The following is a 21,022-nucleotide window of genomic DNA, read 5'->3' as shown; positions in this document are numbered from 1 at the left end:
CTGACAAAATCTGCTGGGAAAACTGGAAAGCAGTTGGGCAGAAATTAGGTATAGACCAACATCTCATACCATTTACTTAAGATAAACTCCAAATAGATATGTGACTTAGACTTAAAGGTGACATCATAAGCAAATTAGAGGAGCAAAGAAGAAATTACCTTTCCAACTATGGACAGTGAAAGAGTCAACTAAACAAGTGATAAAAGGATCACAGAAGATAAAGTGGACAATTCTGATGATATAAAACTTAAAAAGTGTTTGCAATTAGAAGGGAACTTGGTAACTACAAAAAAAAAATCATTGCAGAAAGTTTCACTGAAAAAGGTCATATATCCAAGACATACAAGAAACTCATTCAAATTTACAAGACTAAGAGCCATTCCTTAATAACTAATCAAAGAATATGAACAATTTTCAAAGGAAGAAATCTAAGCAAAGTGGAGCCAAGATGGCAGAGTAAAGGCAGGGACTAGCCTGAGTTCTCCCCCAAACCCCTCCAAATACCTTTAAAAATGACTCTAATCAAATTGGAGGGAAACAAATTTCCAGCCCAAGACAACTTGAAAGGTCAGCAGGAAGGGTCTGTTGCACTAGGATGAGAGAGGTGAGCAGTCCAACATAGGCTGTGCCAGTGTAGACCTGGCCCCAGCAAATCCAGAGCAGGCCTTACAGCGACTGAATCATTGGTGGCAGTAGTGGTGCCCAGAGCTCTCAGCCCACAGATGCCAAAAACAACTTAAAAGGTCAGCAGAAAAGGTCTATCGCACTGGGGTGAGAATGGAACACAGTCCAGAGCAGGCCACACAAGCACAGCCCTGGCCACAGCAAGTCAGGAACAGGCCTAGGGAGTGATTGAATCAATAGCCGCAGCAGCTGCTTCCAGAGTTCTCAGCCCACAGATGCTAAGGGGGTTGAACAACTGGTCAGAAGGAGATTACAGCGGTTGTTTTGCTAGCACTGAGGCAAGACTCTGTTGCTTTGCCCATACTCAGATCTGGGTTGCAGTGCTAGGTGGCAATCCCTGGGCAAGAAGGAGCACCAGGGTAGCAGAGCTTGTGGCCACAATGGAGGGGGGACCCTCCTCACAGTTCTAGGGCAGAAAAGAGTGCTTGTGATCACTCACAGACCAGAGCACAGGCCAGGACAGTAGTAAACACCTCTCCTTAGATCATACCACCTTGGAAGAACTGAAAATTTACAGGTCCCTAGAAATATCTCCGAAAACAGCTGCACAAAACCCCTGAAGCTCAGGACAGTGTGCCCTCTACCCTGGAAGTAGAGCCCTACTTTAACAGAGTTAAAAGTCAACTAATAGGCTGGGAAAATGAACAAACAAGCGGGGGTGGGGGGGGTGCTGGGGAGGAAATACTCTTGACTATTGAAAGTTACTATGGTGACAAGGAAGATCGAAACACACACTCAGTAGAAGACAACAAAGTCAAAGCTCCAACATCCAAAGCCTCCAAGAAAAATATGAATTGGTCTCAGGTCATGGAAGAGCTCAAAAAGGATTTTGAAAATCAAGTAAGAGAAGTAGAGGAAAAATTGGGAAGAGAAATGAGAGTGATGCAGAAAAATCACGAAAAACCAGTCAATAGCTTGATAGAAGAGACACAAAAAAATACTGAAGAAAATAACATCTTAAAAAACAAACTAGGCCAAATGGCAAAAGAGGTCCAAAAGCTCACTGAAGAAAATAATTCCTTAAAAATTAGAATGAAACAAATGGAAGCTAATGACTTTATAAGAAATCAAGAAACAATAAAACAAAACCAAAAGAATGAAAAAATAGTAGACAATGTGAAATATCTCAGTAGAAAAAGAACTGACCTGCAAAATAGATCCAGGAGAGATCATTTAAAAATTATTGGATTACCTGAAAGTCATGATTAAAAAAAGAGCCTAGACGTCATCTTTCAAGAAATTATCATGGAAAACTGCCCTGATATTCTAGAACCAGAGGATAAAATAGAAACTGAAAGAACCTACCCATCACCTCCTGAAAGAGATCTCAAAATGAAAACTGCCAGGAATATTATATCCAAATTTTAGAGTTCCCAAGTCAAAAAGAAAATATTGCAAGTAGCCAGAAAGAAACAATTAAGTATTGTGGAACCACAGTCAAGATACCACAAGCTTTAGCAGCTTCTACATGAAAGGATTGGAGGGCTTGAAATATATTTCAGAAGGCAAAGGAGCTAGAATTATGATCAAGAATCACCCACCCAGCAAAACTGAGTATAATCCTTCAGGGGAAAAAATGGATATTCAATAAGATAGGGAATAATATACACACTCAATTGGGTATAGAATTCTATCTCACCCTACAGTAAAGTAGGAGGGAAAGGGGATGAGAAGGGGGGTGGGGGAATAGAAGGGAAGGCATATTGGGGAAGGGGGTAGTCAGAGGCAAAACACCTTTGAGGAGGGGCGGAGTGAAAGGAGAGAAAGAATAGAATAAACAGGGGTAGAGAATAGGATGGAGGGAAATACAGTTAGCAATAGTAACTGTGAAAAAAATTTCTATGCATCATAGAAAAAAGTTTCTATGATAAAGGCCTCAGTTCTCAAACACATGGAGAATTGAGTCAGATTTATAAAAATAAGAACCATTCCCCTGATCAAAAGATATGATCAATTTTCAGATAAAGTAATCAAAACTATCTATAGCCATATGAAAAAAGACTCTAACTTACTATTGATTGAAGAAATGCAATTAAAACAATTATGAGGTACTACCTCATACCTATTAGATTGGCTAATAGGACAGAAAAGGTAAATGACAAATGTTGGAGGGAATGTGGCAAAAATGAGATTTTAATGCACTGTTGGTGGAGTTGTGAACTGATTCAACCATTATGCAGAACAATTTGGAACTACGCTCAAAGGGCTATAAAACCATGCATTCCCTTTGACCTAGCAATACAACTACTAGTTCTGAATCCCAAAAGAGATAAAAACCAAAAAGAAAAAGGGCCTATATGTACAAAAATATTTATAGCAGCTCTTTTCTGGGAGTAAAGAATTAGGAGCTGAGGGAATGCCCATCAATTGGGGAATGGCTAAACAAGTTGTGGCATGTGATTATGATGGAATACTATTGTACTATAAGAAATAATGAGCAGGATGCTCTCAGAAAAACCTAGATTTGCATGGGCTGATGCAAAGTGAAATGTACTGTGTACAAAGTAACAGCAATATTAGAAGATGATTAGCTATGAATGACTTAGCTATTCTCAGCAATACAATGATTCAAGACAACTCTGAAGGACTTATGATGAAAAATGTTATCCATCCCCAAAGAAAGAAATGATGGTGTCTAAATACAGAATGAAGCACACTTTGTTTTACTTTATTTTTCTTGAGTTTTTTTTCTTGTCTATGTTTTCTTTCACAACATGACTATTATGGATATGTTTTGCAAGACTGCACATGTATAACCTATATCAAATAGCTTGTCTTCTCAATGGGGGTGGCTGGGGAAGGAGGAAAGAAAATAATTTCGAACTCAAAGTTTTAAAAATGAATGTTAAAAATTGTTTTTAAATGTAACTAGGGAAAAATAAAATATTAAATAAAAGCTAGTAAAAAAAAGAAACTTAGGCTGCTGTTGTTTAGTCATTTTTTTTAGTTCTACCTGACTGTTCATAACCCCTTTTGGGGTTTTCTTTTCAAAGATACTGCAGTGGTTTGCCATTACTTCTTTCTCCAGCTCATTTTACAGATGTGGAAACTGATAAACAAGGTTAAGCATCTTGTCCAGGGTTATACAGCTAATTAGTGTCTGAGGCCAGATTTGAGCTCAGGTCTTACTGACTGCAGTGCTCTATTCATTGCTCTATTCACTGCTGCCCCTACAATGAAACAGAGATAATGTTAATTTGTGGTTTATAAAGTCACTCTGTGGCCTACAAGGATCTTTATTTATAGTTTAGTGGCCCTGTTTCTATTTAAGTTTGTTACTACTGACCTAGAAAAATGACATAGAAAGACTTAAGAATTCTGATCAATACAATGATCTACATACATAGGTTCCCAAAGTTGGCGATAACAGCCCCTGGAGGGTGATAGAACCATCCAGAGGGGCAGAAGTAGGCTGAAATGACACCAATTAAAAAGAAAACTATTAAAGCGTTAAAGAAAGTAGATTTTGGGAGGGGAGGCACTGAATAAAAAAACTTTTTTAAAAGGGGGCAGGCCAAATAAGTTTGTGAACCCCTGTAATTTATTCTACATCTTCAAAAGAGAGATGATGATGGGTAGGCCAAGTCAACATAATAAAAATTACAATTTTACATAAATTAATCTATTCAGTGCCATACTAATAAAACTATCAAAATTATTTTGTAGAGATAGAAAAAATAACAACAAAATTCATTTGGAAGAACAAAAGGCCAAGGATATCAAGGGAATTAAAGATAAACTCAAAGACCCAAGCTTTTGGAAGAAAAACTCATTATCTGACAAAAATTGCTAGGAAAACTGGAAAACAATATGGCAAAAGGTAGGTTATCAACCAACATCTCACACTGTATACCAAAATAAGGTCAAAATGGGTACATGATTTACAAAAGAGTGATACCATATAAGCAAATTAGGAGAGCATGGAATAGTTTATCTGTCAGATGTCTGGAGATGGGAAGTATTCAGGACCACAGAAAATATATAAAGCATTACAAAATGTAAAACAGATAATTTTGATTATATTAAATCAAAAGGTTTTTGCACAAAGAAAATCAATGCAACCAAAATTAAAAGGCAGAAAAGTGAGAAAAAAAATTTTTTGCAACAAGTATCTCTGATAAAGGCCTTGTTTCTCAAATATATATAAACTGAGTCAAATTTATAAAAATACAAGTCATTCCCCAATTGATAAATAGTCAAAGGATATGAACAGGCAGTTTTCAGACGAAGAAATCAAAGCTATCTACAGTCATATAAAAATGTTCTAAATCACTACTGATTAGAGAAATGCAAATTAAAATAACTTTGAGGTACCATCTCATACCTGTCAGATTGGCTATTATGACAAAAAAGAAATGATGGATGTTGGAGGGGATGTGAAAAAATACTAATGTATCATTGGTGGAGTCATGAACTGATAGAACCATTCTGGAGAACAATTTGGAACTACGCCCAAAGGGCAATCAGACTGTGCATACCATTTGATCCAGCAATATCATTGCTAGGTCTATACCTCAATGATAGCGCCAAAAAAAAAAAAAAAAAAGGTGGGGGGGAAGGACCTATTTGTGCAAGAATATTTATAGAAGCTCTTTTTGTAGTGGCTAAGAACTGGAAATTGAGAGGATGCCCATCAATTGGGGAATGGCTAAACAAGCTGTGGTATGTGATTGTGGAACATTATTGTGCTATAAGAAATGACAAGCAGGATAATTTTTCAGAAAAACTTGGAAAGACTTATATGAACTGATATAAAGTGAAATGAACAGAACCAGGAGAACACTGTACAAAGTAACAGCAATATTGTACAATGTAGAACTGTGAATGACCTAGCTATCTTCAGCAACACAATGATCCAAGACAATCCCAAATGACTAATGATGAAGCATACTATTTGCCTCCAGAGAAAGAACTGATATTGTTTGAATACATACTGAAGCAAGCTATTTTTTATTTTCTTTCTTTTATTTGAGTCTTCTTGTACATGATGACTAATATGGAAATATTTTGTAAGACTGCATACGTATAACCTATATCTGATTGCTTACCCACTGAAGGGGAGTGAGGAAGGAAGGGACAGAATTTGGAACTCAAAACTTAAAAAACAAAACAAAACTCAAATGTTAAAAAATTGTTTGAGCATGTAATTGGGGAAAAAATAAAATATATTAAAAAAAATAAAGACTGTTAAGATATAATGCTCAAGAGCTATTAAAAAAGAGAGAGAGACACACACAATGTGTCCTACTTGGACATTTTAATTAACTATTCTTATTTGTTACAAGGCTTTTTTTTTTTCTTCCTCTCAGTTACTTTGAGGGATGGATGGATGGGAAGATTACTTATACTGATGCCAAAAATAAAAACGGACTATTGAAAAATTTTTCTTCTTCTTCTTCTTCTTTTTTTTTTTAAAGCCAATTAGGGTTAAGTGATTTGCCCGGGGTCACACAGCTAGTAAGTGCCATATGTTTGGTCTAAGGCCAACTCAGGTCCTCCTGACTTCGGGGTCAATGCTCTATCCATGGCGCCTCCTAGCTGCCCCCTATTGAAAAATTTTTAAAAATTCACAGATGAGAAGGAAGTTTGGAAGGAAAGAAAGACAAGCAGGGCACTTTTAAAAGAAATGTGTAGAATTTATCTATTTTTTTTAAAAGCAAGTGGTAAGAAATGGAGATTTATGGTGTTTCAAAGATAATCTTTTTTGTGCGTTTGGCTTTGTATATGGAAATATTTCTTTTTTATGTTTAAATTCAGGAAAAAGAAACTTTAAAGAAAGCATCAGTGAACATAGTTCCACTTCAGGATAGCTATCTAAAGCACTAATAAAGACAAATTTCATACACACACAAAAGAAAACAGAAGAAAATTCAAGACAGAGACAAGGAGGGCAATATTGGTACCACCATGTTAAACTGAACGTATATTTTTTAAAAGCTACGTGGAACAGATTTGTAGTTTCATGTATAATCCTCTTTTTCCAGACTTTTATATGAAAATATTTGTGTGTGTTGATAATTTTTCAAATTCATGATAAAATTTTTTTTTTCAAAAAAAAGACATCAGAATTCAGATTCAGGTAATAACCAATCTTGATTCATGAAGACTTATGATGAAATATACTTCCCTCCTCTCAACCAGAAAGGTAATGAACTATAGGTACTCAATGATCCACATACTTGGTCAGACAAAGTCAATGTCTTTTGCGTACTGCTTTCCTTGGTTACAAGAAAGGCAGCAAGAGAGGTCATTGGGAAGATAGTGATATTAAAGGTTTGGGAACTGCTTTTAATACAGGATGAAAATAGGTAAAGAAAGACATTTAGATATTTAGTTTGGGTTTTCAATTTTTGAAAATAACACACCAAGACAGAAAAGTTGCTGCAATGTTAGGAAGTAAATGAACCCTGCACCTCAGATACTCTACATGTTCAATCCAGTGTACAGGAAAACCCTAAAATATCATGGACAAACAGAATTCTTACCTTACCAGTTCTAAAAGTCAATCTGTTCCTACATAAGCCCTGTGATGTAGTCATGGCCTGGGTCCTGGCTAAATCTACTCTACTCTGAAGAGCACCTCAAGAGGACTGCATTGCTTTGGGGCCAATCCATAATATGTCTAAGGTGGTCCCACACCAAATCATGGTCAGGTATGGTCTAAAGGAAATACAAATACAAACCTCTTCTCCCCCAGCTGCTTATATCTTCAGGTATCCTCCTGACTAGCGTGAGTTACAGTAATAATAGCTGGGACTTATATTGTCCATTAAGGTTTGTGAAATACCTCTGAAGAAAATACTACAGATATCATCACTCCCATTTTACAGATTAAGAAACTGAAGCATAGTGGTTAAATGATTTGCCCAGAGCTGCACAGGTAGTAAAGACTGAAGGTCAAGTTCAAATGCAGGTTTCCCTGATTTCACTGAAATCAGGGCTAGGCTGGAGGATGAGAATGGTTTTTTTCCAGGGGCTCAGGCAAAGTTCTCCGGGTAATTGTCTCATTGTGAGACTTCTTGCATAACAACTTATACCTTAATTCTTAATGCTCCTAAAGATAATGAAGGAAGTGTCACATGACTTTCCTCATCAGAAATCCATCCACAGACATTAAGCTAAAAGGACGGTGCCATTACTGATATAATTTGTATAAGTAGATAACCTTAATATACTTACCCTTACATATATTTTTGAAATTATTCTTTCATTAATTTAACAGATAAAATAACAAAAGTGCTGAAGAGATAAGAAATCTGTATTGCAGAGGCGCCTATTGCAAAAGGATTTTTAAAGTGTGGATCATTTAACCTAGAAACAGCCATGCTGGGAATTCTAGAATATGGGACAGGTTGAGGGTGGTGAGGAAAGGATTATTGCTGGGGAAGATGCTACCTGGGAAGGGAAACAAGGCAGGGCTAGACTCACCTGTAATGGAAGAAGACTCTGTGATTCCACCTCTAACGCAGGCAACCACTCACAATCAAGTCTGGTTCAACTTGGGGAGGGGCAGATTATGCTCTACAGGGGTGGGGAACCTGAGGCCTTAAGACTGCATGTGGGGGCAGCTAGATGGCGCAGTGGATAGAGCACTGGCCCTGGATTCAGGAGGACCTGAGTTCAAATCCAGCCCCAGACAGACCACATGTGGACTTCTAGGTCCTCGGGTGTAGACTTTTGACTGAGTCCAAGTTTTACAGAATAAAACATTTTATTAAGGGGATTTGTTCAGTGAAGTTTAGATTCAAAGGGCCACACTTGAGGATCTAGAAGGCCACATGTGTCCTCGAGGCCGAAGGCTCCCTACCCCTGCACCTAGAAAGTCCAATCTGTACTTCTACAGCTTCAACAATCCCTGACTCCCCCAAACCCTCAAAAGAGGGGAAGAGAAATTGGTGGGTAAAGGGGTGGTCATATCCCTCAACTCCAAAATACAGCAAGATTGTGAAACAGATGAAATGGCAACCCACCAGAACCTAGGAGTGTAAGAGGGGTGAAGATGAGAATTCCAAAAGAGGGAATACTGTGGATTCAGGGGCTAGTTATATGGAACCACAAGACTGTGAAGTAGAATTGAAGGCTGGGAATGAAATTTTATGAAATAAATTTTAGTGCCTGTAGCATAGCCCTGGTCATTCTGCCCTAGTTATGGTTCTGAATAGAAAAGTTATAAAATGGGCAAGTTAAACCTGAGACAGTCCTTCCTTAACACCTTCGTATTTTGAGAAGCAGAGATATTTGATAAAATCAGAAGCTAAAATTATAGAATACATAAAAGATCTAATTTTTTCTTTTTTGGACATTGTCTTGGTTAGAAGGTTTCAATTAAAGACAGTCAGGTGGCACAATAGATAGGGTGTTGGACCTGGAGTTAAGGGGACCCGAGTACAAATTCTGCCTCACTCACTCACTGCGTCATCCTGAATGAGGAAGTTGAACTTGGCATCTAAATCTATGATCTTGTGATTTGCTCCTGTCTTGGGAAGAGACTGATGTATTGAATTTCAAGAGGAAAATGAAATGAATCTTTCCAAGAAATAAATGAGTGTAATTGGACACCTGATACTTTGAGTATGGAAGAACTAGACTCCTTCACATAATCAGTCAGACATACCAAGGATGGTCCACGGTTCCAGGACTGGCCAACCATGCCGTTGGTCTGAGAATCAGTAACGCGAGCAACAATACCCGCTCTCATTTTCAGCATTTTAGGTAGGATTACAATGGCTGATTTTTATGTTTATTGGAACTCAACACTGGTGAATCAAAACGTAAATAGAAGGAAATCACAGTCAGAACTGTGAATTGTTAGATGTCTACAAAGTTGCAGCAAATTCTACCAATGCCAACAGTCCTTTCACACTCTTTTCTTTACAGCAACTCATGAAAGAACCCAAAAGGAAAGATGTGACAATGGAAGAGCTGTTGTCAAGATTTCAGAAGATCCCTTTACAAGGTTTCCTCTGTGGCTAACCAGATGGCCACAGTTAAACTGCAAAAGAGGCCAGACTGCCCATATATAAGCACCAAGCTCGATAACTCCCATAAAGAGCAGCTCATGGGTAGGAAACAAAATAGCAAGTTGAAATACCCAGAAGTTCACAGAAGACAGTATTCAGACTGTTATTAACCAAAAAAAAAAAAAAAAAAAAAAAAGACAAGAGCATCAATAAAACTTAAACAAAAAAAAAAATTTTTTTTTTCCAGAAAGGCCCCCAGTGGTAAAATCCACAATCTGAAACATCTAAGCACAAAAGCACAAAGTTTAAGTAACAAGCAGGGTGAGCTAAAGGTCTCAAGGCATATGAGTAAGTCTGACACCCACCCTCCCCAGCCCAACCCCAACTATTCCTTAGACTTGGCACGATGAGATTACCTTATCCACATGCACCAGGGGTTGGGATGGTAGAATGTCATTGTTAAGATGTTCTATTCACATGAGGAAATGCAAGAACCAGGAAAGGGAAAGGATCAATCCACAAGCATTTAAGAAGTCTGTACTGTGTTAGGTGCTGCGAATACAAAGACAAAACTGAAACAGTCTCTGCACTCAAGAAGGTTACAATCTACCAGGGAAAATACATACAAAATAAATATGAGGTAAAATTCTTGTGGAGGTAGGAGAGCATTAGCAGCTCTGGTGATCAGGGAAGGATTCGTGTAGGTGAGGTTGAGTTGAGTCTGGAAGGAATTCTAACCAAGGAGAGTGAATTTGAGTGAACACCAATGGAGAAATGATTCAAAAGATGTTATTGGAGCATACTGACTGACTACCTGGGCAAAAAGAGGAACGAGATGAGGAGTTCAGGAAACAAACCACTGGCTTGGCACAGGAAGCATAAAGACTTCAGTTCCTTAAATGCCTGCTGGAGTTCTCTCCATGCTGAAAGCAAAATGGCTAACAACTACTCAACTCAACCTAATGATAATTATATTCTTCAAAAGGTAATGAAAACAGGGGAAGATTTTATTCTGGATCTGACTCTCAATTAACACAGAAGAATTGATTACTGAGGTGAAAACAACAGGAACTTTAGGGAAAAGCTAGTACTACTTCAGAGTACACAATAGAAAAGGAGAGGAGAGCTGGGCATCAGCCTACATGCATCCTAGACTGGGGGGAAAGCATATTCAAAAAGAGTCAAAGAAAGGACAAGCTTAATACCATGAAATAAAATTCTATGGGGGAAGGGACAGGAAACTATCAACATGGAATTCTGAAGACCCAAGGGGAAACAATTCTGACTGAAATGAAAAAAAAAAAAGGGAATTATCTGAAGAAACCAAGGTGGAATTACAGAGAACTCATCAATTATCTCAAGATTTTTAAAAGATAAACACCAAAGATAGAAGGGAAAGTAAAAGATGAATACAAAGGCATAGCATAGCACTCTAAGGATAGTGTCAGGAATGAAATGTGGCAAAGGAGAAAAGATAAGGAAAACAAAAGGGGTTTTAAAAACTGTACCTGGAAAAGAAGGAAATCAAAGATGGGATAGCACCACTGCAAAGTGTGGCTGGGATGATATCCTTAGGTTGCATAAGAGATCAGAAAATAAGGGCAGGGAGTCTCCCATCTCATCAGAAGAAACAGAGTTGGCAATTCTCATCTCATTCAGGTGTTGTGATTCATCAAGCAATTTAGAGACAGTAAGAAAATACCTGACCCTTGATTTAATTCAATTCAATAAATATTTATTAAGTACCTATTATGTGCCAGGCACTATGCTAAGCACTGTAGACACAAATAAGAAAAATGAGACAGTCTCTGCTCTCAAGGAGTTTACAATCAAGACACACACAAAAGGAGGCTGAAAAAGGGAGGGGAGATGGCCACAAGGAAGGGTGCAGTGGTCTCTGAAGTAGAAGCCAAGCAGAGCAGCTGGTGGAAAATGGAGTAGTGAAAAATGAAATACTGAAAACTCACAGATAGGATTGCTGAGCCACTGTCAGTGAGATCTGAATGATTACAAAAAATGGGAGAAGTCTCAGTGAACTGGAGAATGGCAAATGTCCCAATTTTTAAAAAAGCAGGGGAGGGGGGAGGAGCCGGCAGCTCTCTATGCCAGTGAGCTTGAATTTGATTCCTTGTAAAATTCTAGAATTAAAGAGGTTTGTGACCATTTAGAAAAGGAAGAAGGGATCACAAAGAGCAAACATGGCTTCAGCAAGGATGGGTCATGCCAGATTAACCTAACTTCCTTTTCTGACAGTTACTAAACTATCATATCAAGGGAGTACTGCAAATATACATTGTTGTTGTTGTTCAACCATTTTTCAATTATGTCCCACACTTCATGACACCATTTGGGGTTTTCTTGGCAAAGATATTGCAATGGTTTGCCATTTCCTTCCCCAGCTCATTTGACAGATGAGGAAACTGAGGCAAACAGGGTTAGGTGACTTGCCCAGGGTCACACAGCTAGTTGAGTGTCTGAGATCAGATATGAACTTAGGTCTTCCTGACTTACATATATAGATTTTAGGAAAACATTTGATAAGTATCTCATGCTCTTCTTGTGGGAAAAAAATGAAAAGTATGCTAGACAGCAATACAATTAGATGGATTAAAAAAGCAGTCATTAATAGTTTCATGTAACTTGGGAGGAAGTTTCCAGAGGGCGCCCTAAGGATCTGTGCTTAGCCCTGTGCCAGCATTTTATCCAAACTTCCATAAAGACACAGATAAGATGCCTATCAAATTTTCAGGTGACAAAATGCTGGGATACCTAACCAACTAAATAGATAGCACTTGGGATCTAAAAAGATTTTTGATAGGCTAAATCTACTTAGTTGAAACTTAACAGGGATAAATGTAAAGTCTTCCATTTGAGGGTCTTTTTTTTTTTTTAAACTCATTTCACAATTACAAAATGAGGAAAGCACAGTTGGATCACTATTTGAAAAGAACTAGCGAATAATGAACTGGACTCTAGTTCAATGAGTTAACAGTGTGATATGGCAGCCAAAAAAGCTGAAATGATCGTGAACAGGATTGAGAGAGGCCAAACATCCAGGGATAAGAAGAGGCCAGTTTCACTCTCTTTTACCCCGGTCAGACTCTAACTAGAAGACTGTATTCCAACATCTGTAGGGCCATCATCACGAAGAAGGAGGATTAGACTTGTTCTCTTTGGCCTCAGAGGGCAGAAATCAGGAGCAATGGATACAAATTTCAGGGAGGCAGTTTTATGCTTCATGATATAAGGGGAAACTTAACAATTACATATAGAAGTAGAATGCCTACTTCAAGAAGAAGTGGGTTCTCCTTTATCAGTGGTCTTCACGCAGAGACCGCATGACTACTAGCTGGGTTTCTTGTAGGAATTATTATTCTTTGGGGGGACAGACTGGACTAGACAGCCATTGAAGGCCCTGCAATCTGAAAGTCTGTCACTCCAATTTTGTGAATTATCCATTACGCATTCTTTGGTCACTTAGCCACAGAGGGAAATGTTTTTACTTTTTAATAAAATGTGAAGTATGTCCAGTATTCAGGAATGTTAAACTGGATCTGGCTTATTATTTCAAGTTCCAACACAATACTCTTGACATCAGGTAAGCTGGACTTGAGATTTCCACAAACATTTTAATGTATATATGTCTTATTAGTTTCATCTCCAGGTGCTAAGAGTGATCTGGTTTTTGGTGTTTCTTTCAAATCCCCCTCTTAAACTGATTCCTTATCTCTTACTTCTTATCTATCAAAACCAAAACCTCTCCTTTTACATTCTTTAAAGCTAAAAGTGATTTAGATAAGGATAAAGGGAAAGAAAGCTTGAGGGATAAACTTTTAGGACTAGTTAAGCAGAGGCAGAAAATTATATACTCTACAGGGAACAGAGAAAGCAAAGGGATGAATAAGGGCCACAAGATTAGTCCTGTAAATAAAGCCGATCCTTGCCAACACCTTTTGTTTCACCAGATTGGTAAACCATATCCATCCTGTTCCAAACCAATGGGTAGCAGTGTTGCTAAGCAAACTGAATTTTCAAACTTCGATTGTCTTTTCACACTCCTTTACCCGAGTGCTAAGGAGAAAACGTTGGCTATGTTTTTTTGTTTGTTTGTGAGGGGTTAGTTAAGTGACTTGCCCAGGGACACATAGCTACTAAGTGTTAAATGTCTGAGGTGGGATTTGAACTCAGGTGTTCCTGACTCCAGGGTTGGTGCTCTATCTACTATGCCACCTAGCTGCTACGGTTTTTGAAAAGATAAAACATCATAGTTTGAACAAATTATTTGAAAAAATTTGCTTCCATGGTAGTGAGAAGTATGAAGGGAGAATCAGAGGCAAAGGCTAGAAACATGAAGTTCTGTTTTCTCCATTGCTTGCTAAGGTCACCTTCACATTCTTTTGTATATAAATGGTGAGAGCAATGACTCTTCCCACCTGACTGTAGCCACTAAACATACAGACAATTCACCTCTGGTCCTATTATTACCTGAGCTCTCAGGTGAGGGCCAAAAAGATCAGAATATCATAGATTTAGAGCTGGAAGGGACCTCAGGAACCACCCAATTTAACCACCTCATTTTGCAGATGAAGAAAATAAGGTTTAGAGAGGTTCAAAGAATTTAGAACTAAAACTTGAAAGGACCTCACAAACTTCCTCAGGGCACTGAGGCCCAGGGAGGTTAAGTGATTTGTCTAAGGGTGACACAGGTTAAGATTTGAACCCAGGTCCTCTGACTCCAAATCCACTGTTCTTTCCACTATGTCACGATGAATTGAGTTTAAGAAGTTACTGCTTACAAAACTTGGCTGGGGTCTTGAGAGATTAAGAGAGATCAATAGGAGAAAGCTCTGATCAAATGCTTAAAGTAGTTTCCTCTCTACTCTTATAATATCGTTTTCTGATTTAATATGTAAAATTTGGGATTAAATGCCCACGGGAACATGGTATATTGCAAAGAGCCAAGGACTTGAGTTAGGAGAACCTGGGGTTGAAAAATCCTTCACCTTCAACACAAGTTATGTGACAGTGGGTGGACATGCCATGTAGCCACACTGATCTCAGTTTTCTAATCAGTAAAATGAAGATAATGCTATTTGTACTACTTACTTCCCTTGCTATGAAGGAAGAAGGTGCTGTATAAATTGGGTACTGTTATTACAGAAGCGTAAATTACTTTTAATACAGATTTTCTGCCCAGGGTTACAGAATAGCTCAGGTAAGAGATGTCTGAGAAATGCAATGCCTGGTCTTACAATAAGTAATCCCAGCTTTTTTCACCTTTCCTCTTCTTCAAAAGGGGAAGAACATTTTTTCCCCTTGTTGATATATCTAATCAGAAAAGAGAGAGACTATTTGAATTTATTTTATCCAGTATTACTCCTCAGTAATGGCCAGTAAATGTTGACGGCAATAAGGTCCCAGTATTATATCTCTACTGCACTAAAGATGCACAAAACTATACTAAGGAGTCAGTTCTTACTTTTCACATTTACTTATGCTCATAATATTAAAGACTAACCTACAATATTCTGTATACATAAAAAGTACTCTGGCTCTGCCCCAAAACAAAATACTACATTGTCTTTAAAAGATGAGGAAGGAGAAAAGAATAGGACTTAGTAACTCTTTTTGCAAAGTGAAACTCATAATTAAACTACATGGAAAAGTAACTCTTATGTCTGCTACACATTATCCCTACAACCTTTGACCATGCCATTGTGTCTCTCTAGGCCTCAATTTTCTTATAAGTAAAATAGGGGTTAGATATTATGACTCCTAATTTCCATTCCAGTATTAAATCCTACAATCTTTTTGACTATTTTTTTTAACCTCAGAAGTTTTTCCTTTTATATCTGTCCCCACCCAACCCAGCAGCCACGCCTTTGAATTGTTCAAAGGCAAACTCAGCACACCCAGCAAGGTTTCCTGTTTTCTTCCTAATGCTGGCTAGCATTTTGCTAAATCATAATATCATAACCCCACACCTCTGATTAAAATACTCCTAAGCCAACAAGCTCCCTATGATGGGGCAATGATTCTAAACCTAATAGAAAATGGTATCACAATGCAAGGAGATGAAAGTTTAAGAAGCCCAATTCTATTAAAGTTTAGCAAGCCCCAAATCAAACTTGGCACACACTTGCCTTCCAAGGAAGCCTTCTACTCGCTCCTATCTCACTCACTACCTAATACTACTTTTACCAATAACAAAAGCTTGAAAAGATATTTTTAAAAATCTATTTTTAAAAAACCACCAAAATCTTGGGAGGATTTTACATTTCATTTTCATATTAAGTTCAGATCAATCTCCTTCAGGAAATGTAGAAAAAAGACTTCACTATATATTTCCAGAAAGCATGAAAAGGAAAAATATTTCTTTCAAACAGTGGTGTATGAATGTTAAGGAATATTATTGTGCAGTAAAAAATGAAAAGTATAGTAATAATAATGCAAAGAAACACTAAAAGGAAGTAGTAAGGAACATCCACTCTCTTCTTGGCAAAGAGGCAGGGGAACCACAGGTACAAAAAGTTACATACACTGTTAGAAGTAATCACTATAACTGCTCGTTGTGCTAAACTGCTTTTCTTGGTCACCAGAGAAGGGCTTAATACTAGGGTAGGTAGGAAGGGCATATCCAGAAAAGATTGACCTAAAAACTAAAGGTACCCATAAAACTTTTATCAAATAAACCTGAGGAGTGTAGAAGTTTTTGCCCAAAATACAAATAATGTGGCCAATAATAAGAGAGCCAAATCTATAAACATCTTCTAAAAACATAGGCTGAAATGATGACATAACACACCTATTTTTTTTTTAACAGTAGACAAGCAGGAGACCACTAGAACAGTGGATCGTGCACTTTGTCAAGCAAGGTTTTTCTATTGCTTAATTTTTTTCTTTGTCAATTGTGTTCAATTTGGGGGTTGGGGGGTGGGTGTGAAAAATGACCAATATAAAAACAAAAGGTATAAATAAAACAATTTCAAAAAATGAAGCAAGCTGCACTCAACTACAAAATCACTAAACTTCAAAATTAATGGCTAAGAAAAATGCTAGATATCTTGAATACAGAATACCTACAAATCTGCAAAGCATCAGCGAAAGAACTCAGTCAATCTTGCATATAAAATTAAAGCATTACTAGATTGGAAATTAACATAACCATCAGGAGCATGAGAAACAAAGGATCTGATGAATGGGTGAGTAGTCATGTTGAGAAGGCGCCATGTGCTATTGGAGTGAGTTTGTCTAAACGAGTGCCCCAAATGCTAGGACAGCCTTGTGTTAAACAGACGACTTGTCAGCTTATGAGACTTATTTTAGAAATTCTCCCTTCAGTGCCAAAGACCTGAATTCTGTGTTTGTTATTCCTCAGACAGCACTTGGTGACACATTTCCTGCACTATTCTGTGTACTCGTAATATAAACTGTTACAAGAGAAAGCCAAGAAAACAGAACTTAGTACTTGTCAAGATTTTTCTTCAAAATATATTTAATGGTTGTATTTTATCTAGAGAGTTCCTGATTTATAAGATTTAAAAGTTACTATCTTTCTTATTTGTAGTATTTTCCTATGATTATGGACCTGGAGTTTCAGTATGGAATACCCACCTTGGATGAATCCCTAAATCTTGGAATGTCAGGGTTTAAAATAACTTCCAGAATAGGAATAAATCTTCAGTTCTGTTACTAAGGCCAGCAAAGAGTTAAGATACGGGCAAAGTGGTTGGCATATAGACACTTTAAAAATGTTTATTGATCTGACTTTTGTCAGAGACAGCCTGCGCTTCTAAATCAATATGAATCTAGTCACTATGAGAAACCAAACTGGGTGTCTGCAAAGGGAACTGGACATCAGAAGATATATAAAAGCAGCAAATTCTGACTGCAAGTCTGAGACAGATAAGACAAAGATGCTTTCCAGCTCAGAGTCTATGATGCTATCATGTACTTGGCACAAAGAAAAGACAGGTGTTTCATAAAGAATCGGATTCTTTATTATAGTCATTTTTTTTAAGGCCAGTTGAACCACAAAGCAGCAAATACACAGAAAATTAAGGGCCTAGAATGTGGGGTCTTCAACTCTGATTGGCTTATTGAAAATGTAGGTAAAAATCTAAGTATAGCTTAGAAAACTAGTTTAAACCTAGTTTAAAATATCTGGTAGCTGCTTTTGAAAAGAAAAGGCTAATATGAGGATGAGTTGGAATTTAAAGATAAATTGGCTCCAACAATCTGATCCTGAAAAACAAGACTTTCTGCTATTGCAAGAATAAATACCAGCAGCCTCAGACCTTCAAGTTTCTTCCCCCACGAGTGACTCTTAGAAAACATGCCAAACAAGATTTCCATCCCAAAGGAGAACACCACAAAGGACAGAGCCTCAGAATATCAAGAAGATACCTACCCCCTTGCCAGAGATGAAAAATCCCCCAGAAGTTCAGAAAAACAATCACTAAAGCTAAGAATGAACCCTATTACAAAGGCCAGATGGACCGCCTTTTTTTGGCAAGAAAAATATGCAAATATTTCCCACTATGACAAAGGACTGTACGTAATGTTTACAGTACCTGTGGTTTTGGGAGCTTCTGGAGGGGGTCCGCCCTGCCAGCCATACTGTGGATAGCCTTGGTATGGATACCCTGCATTAGGGGGTGGATACGGCCCTGGAGGCCCAGCAGGAGGATATGCACCACCTGGTTGCTGTACATATGGTGGATATGGGGCAGTTGGGCCTGGGTCCGAGTAGGGTGGAGGATTTCCGTAATTCATGTGGGAATGAAAACCTTTCCTAAAAGACAAACAAAATATAATTAATTTCACTTCTATTCAAATCATTCAAAAAACCTCCAAATTATGTGATCATTAATAATCAATAAACATTAAGTGCCTACCATATGCCAGGCACCATGCTAAGCAGAATGCATCATATGAAGTTACCTTGTTTAAAAAGAAATCCTCTGAAAATTCTATGTTTGTGATGAGATAGCTTAAATAACATTAACAGCATGACTAAACAGAATTAATCACAAGGTAAGAATGTCTAATTTGTATCTAACCAGTTCAAATTGCAAGCAGGTCTCTAGAAACTAAACTTTGTCAACATCATTCTGAAATTTTCTGAGTCAACCAGGTTTGATGAGGAATTGGGTAGAGCCAGGTAATCCCAACCACAAGGCTGAAAGACCAAGAAAGCTGAAAGACTCATCTCCGCTTTTTGGTGGTTCTGCTGTGTTCTGTAGGCCCATGGTCACTGCACTATTTTTAACCACCTCTTGTCACAATGAACTGGTTTTTTTTGCTGCTTGGGAAAAGATCTCTGCAGGGATACTCTGGGTATTATTCTAGGGTTCTTATCTACGGCTTGCTCTATGTTTTTTAGCTTTCATTAGCACAGACCTTATTTCCCCATCCACTCTAACCCCCAGTGATCTTTCTCATTTTCTGAACCCATACCACTTATTGTGTGGACAGTTCATTTGGCACTTAGCTCATGTATTTTGTCAAATTCCCTATTGCTGTCTTTATTGTAATTCACTTTTTGTATGTCTATGTAAATGTACAAGATTGTATGCTGTTCTTTGCAGACTCTTCTTACAGTCACTTATTCCCCAAATCCCTAGCACGGTACCAAGGGCAGACACATCATGCACTCAAATATGCTGTGAGTGAGTCAGGGAACACAAGAATAACCAGAAAATGCCTTGATTAGCCAAGAAAATCAGGGTAATTTTCATACCTAAATGAAAATAAAGCTCAAACTAATGAATATTCCTCTAGACTTAGACATTTCTTAAGGGTGGGATTAAAATGTTTCCAGCCTTTCTCTTCTGAGGGAGCTGTTCTTTCATTTCAGAATTCTTTGTGCTTTTACCAGGGACATGAGTGCCAAAGGGACTGATTAGCCTACTTTGAAAACAAGTTTGAGAGTCCAAGCTCTTCTGCAGTTTCTATCACCAAACAGCTTTAGTGGGAAAGACATTTTCCCTTTCTATGCTGTGTGCTGGGGAGGAGCAAACAAGGAGAGAACTCTCGTGATAACTAAAACCTTCAGAAGATCGCAGGAATGCAACAGAGGTTAGATCTTAAAGATCTAGTTAAACTTCTTTCTCTACGCCCCCTAATTTCTAAGTTAGGCAGCCGATGTTCAGGAAAGTTAAGTAACTGATGACCTACACAAAACCACATGGCTAGCAAGTGGAACTAGGCAAGGTCTAGATTCTAGAACGTAGGCCTCTGATTTTCTGTGACAAGTAGCAGAGTCTAGGAGCAAGAGCACTGGATCTGGCAGTCAATGGCCTGGAGTTCAAATTCGAGCTTTGCCTCTTGCTGCATCTCAAGAGATGGAAGGGTCCTATCACTGAAGATTTCCCTTATAAAATCCCCAAGAAGTGATAACTGGGGTCTTTCCAGGGAGAAGATAGGCACTCATTGCCGCTGCAATCAATCAAACTGTGACTACGCACCTCCTACTACTCTGCTAAGTGCTGGGGACACGTAGACAAAAGTGAAACAATGCCTGCCCTCAAGGAGCTTCCATTCTAAGGTGTTTTCCTCTGGGAGTTCACATAACTTGTTCAATTTCTTTTTCTGCGAGTGTATGACTTCAGTTGTCTGTTTCTTTTTCTGTTAATCTAGATATTTTATATGTTTATAAATACTCATCCATGTCATTTAAATTATTAGCTTTATTTGGCATATATTTGGGCAAAATAGTTTATAATAACTTATTTTATTTCTTCTTTGCCTGTTGGGAATTCTCCTTTTTCATTCTGACAATTTAATTTTCTTCTTTTTCTGGTCAAATTAGTTAAGTCTTATTTTGTTTTTGTTAACGTGATGTGATCTTAATTTTATTTCTCAATTCAGTTGCTGTTTTCAATTTTGTTTCTCTTTTCCTTTATTTCCAGAATGTCTAATTTTGTGTTTTCCTGGGGCGGGGGGGAGCCCAGTGTTTAAAATTTTCTCCTTTTCCATGGTTTTAAAAATCATATGCCAAATTCATTAATCTGTTCTTTCTCTTTTATTGCTGAACGCTTTTGGAGGTATAAATTTTCCCTTAAGAACACTTTGGCTACACCCCAAAAATTTTCATATGTGTTCTCTTCATTTTCTTTAATGAAATTGTATGTTATTTCTAGAATTTGTTTTCCCCCATTTATTTTTTAAGATTATATTAGTCTCCATTTTGAATTCTTTCTTTATATGCCCTTTATTATAATTTTTATTGTGGAATGGCATAAAGGATGTCTTCTTTTTCTGCATTTGTTCATGAGGTTTTTGTGTGCTGGTAATTTTTCGAATGGTGTCATGCACAGTTAATGTATGTATAGAAATATGTATATTTAAGTTCTTATTCACTATTTGACAGAGAT

General features: G+C 37.7%; 1 protein-coding gene across 1 annotated transcript in view; it reads right to left on the bottom strand.

Annotated features, from left to right (window-relative positions):
* CYSTM1 (cysteine rich transmembrane module containing 1) overlaps positions 1-21,022 on the bottom strand; it is a 102,284-nt gene that overhangs the window by 33,123 nt on the left and 48,139 nt on the right. The window contains exon 2 of the mRNA XM_027856559.1: positions 18,218-18,438. Coding sequence (XP_027712360.1) covers positions 18,218-18,419 — 202 coding nt within the window. The 5' untranslated portion in view covers positions 18,420-18,438. The remainder of the gene's footprint in view (positions 1-18,217; positions 18,439-21,022) is intronic.

Source organism: Vombatus ursinus, unplaced genomic scaffold (assembly GCF_900497805.2).
Source record: "Vombatus ursinus unplaced genomic scaffold, bare-nosed wombat genome assembly UNPS02011572.1, whole genome shotgun sequence".
NCBI classification, from domain to species: Eukaryota; Metazoa; Chordata; class Mammalia; order Diprotodontia; family Vombatidae; genus Vombatus; species Vombatus ursinus.
The sequence above is the reverse complement of the archived record's forward strand: the minus strand, read 5'-3'. Positions and strand labels throughout refer to the sequence as shown.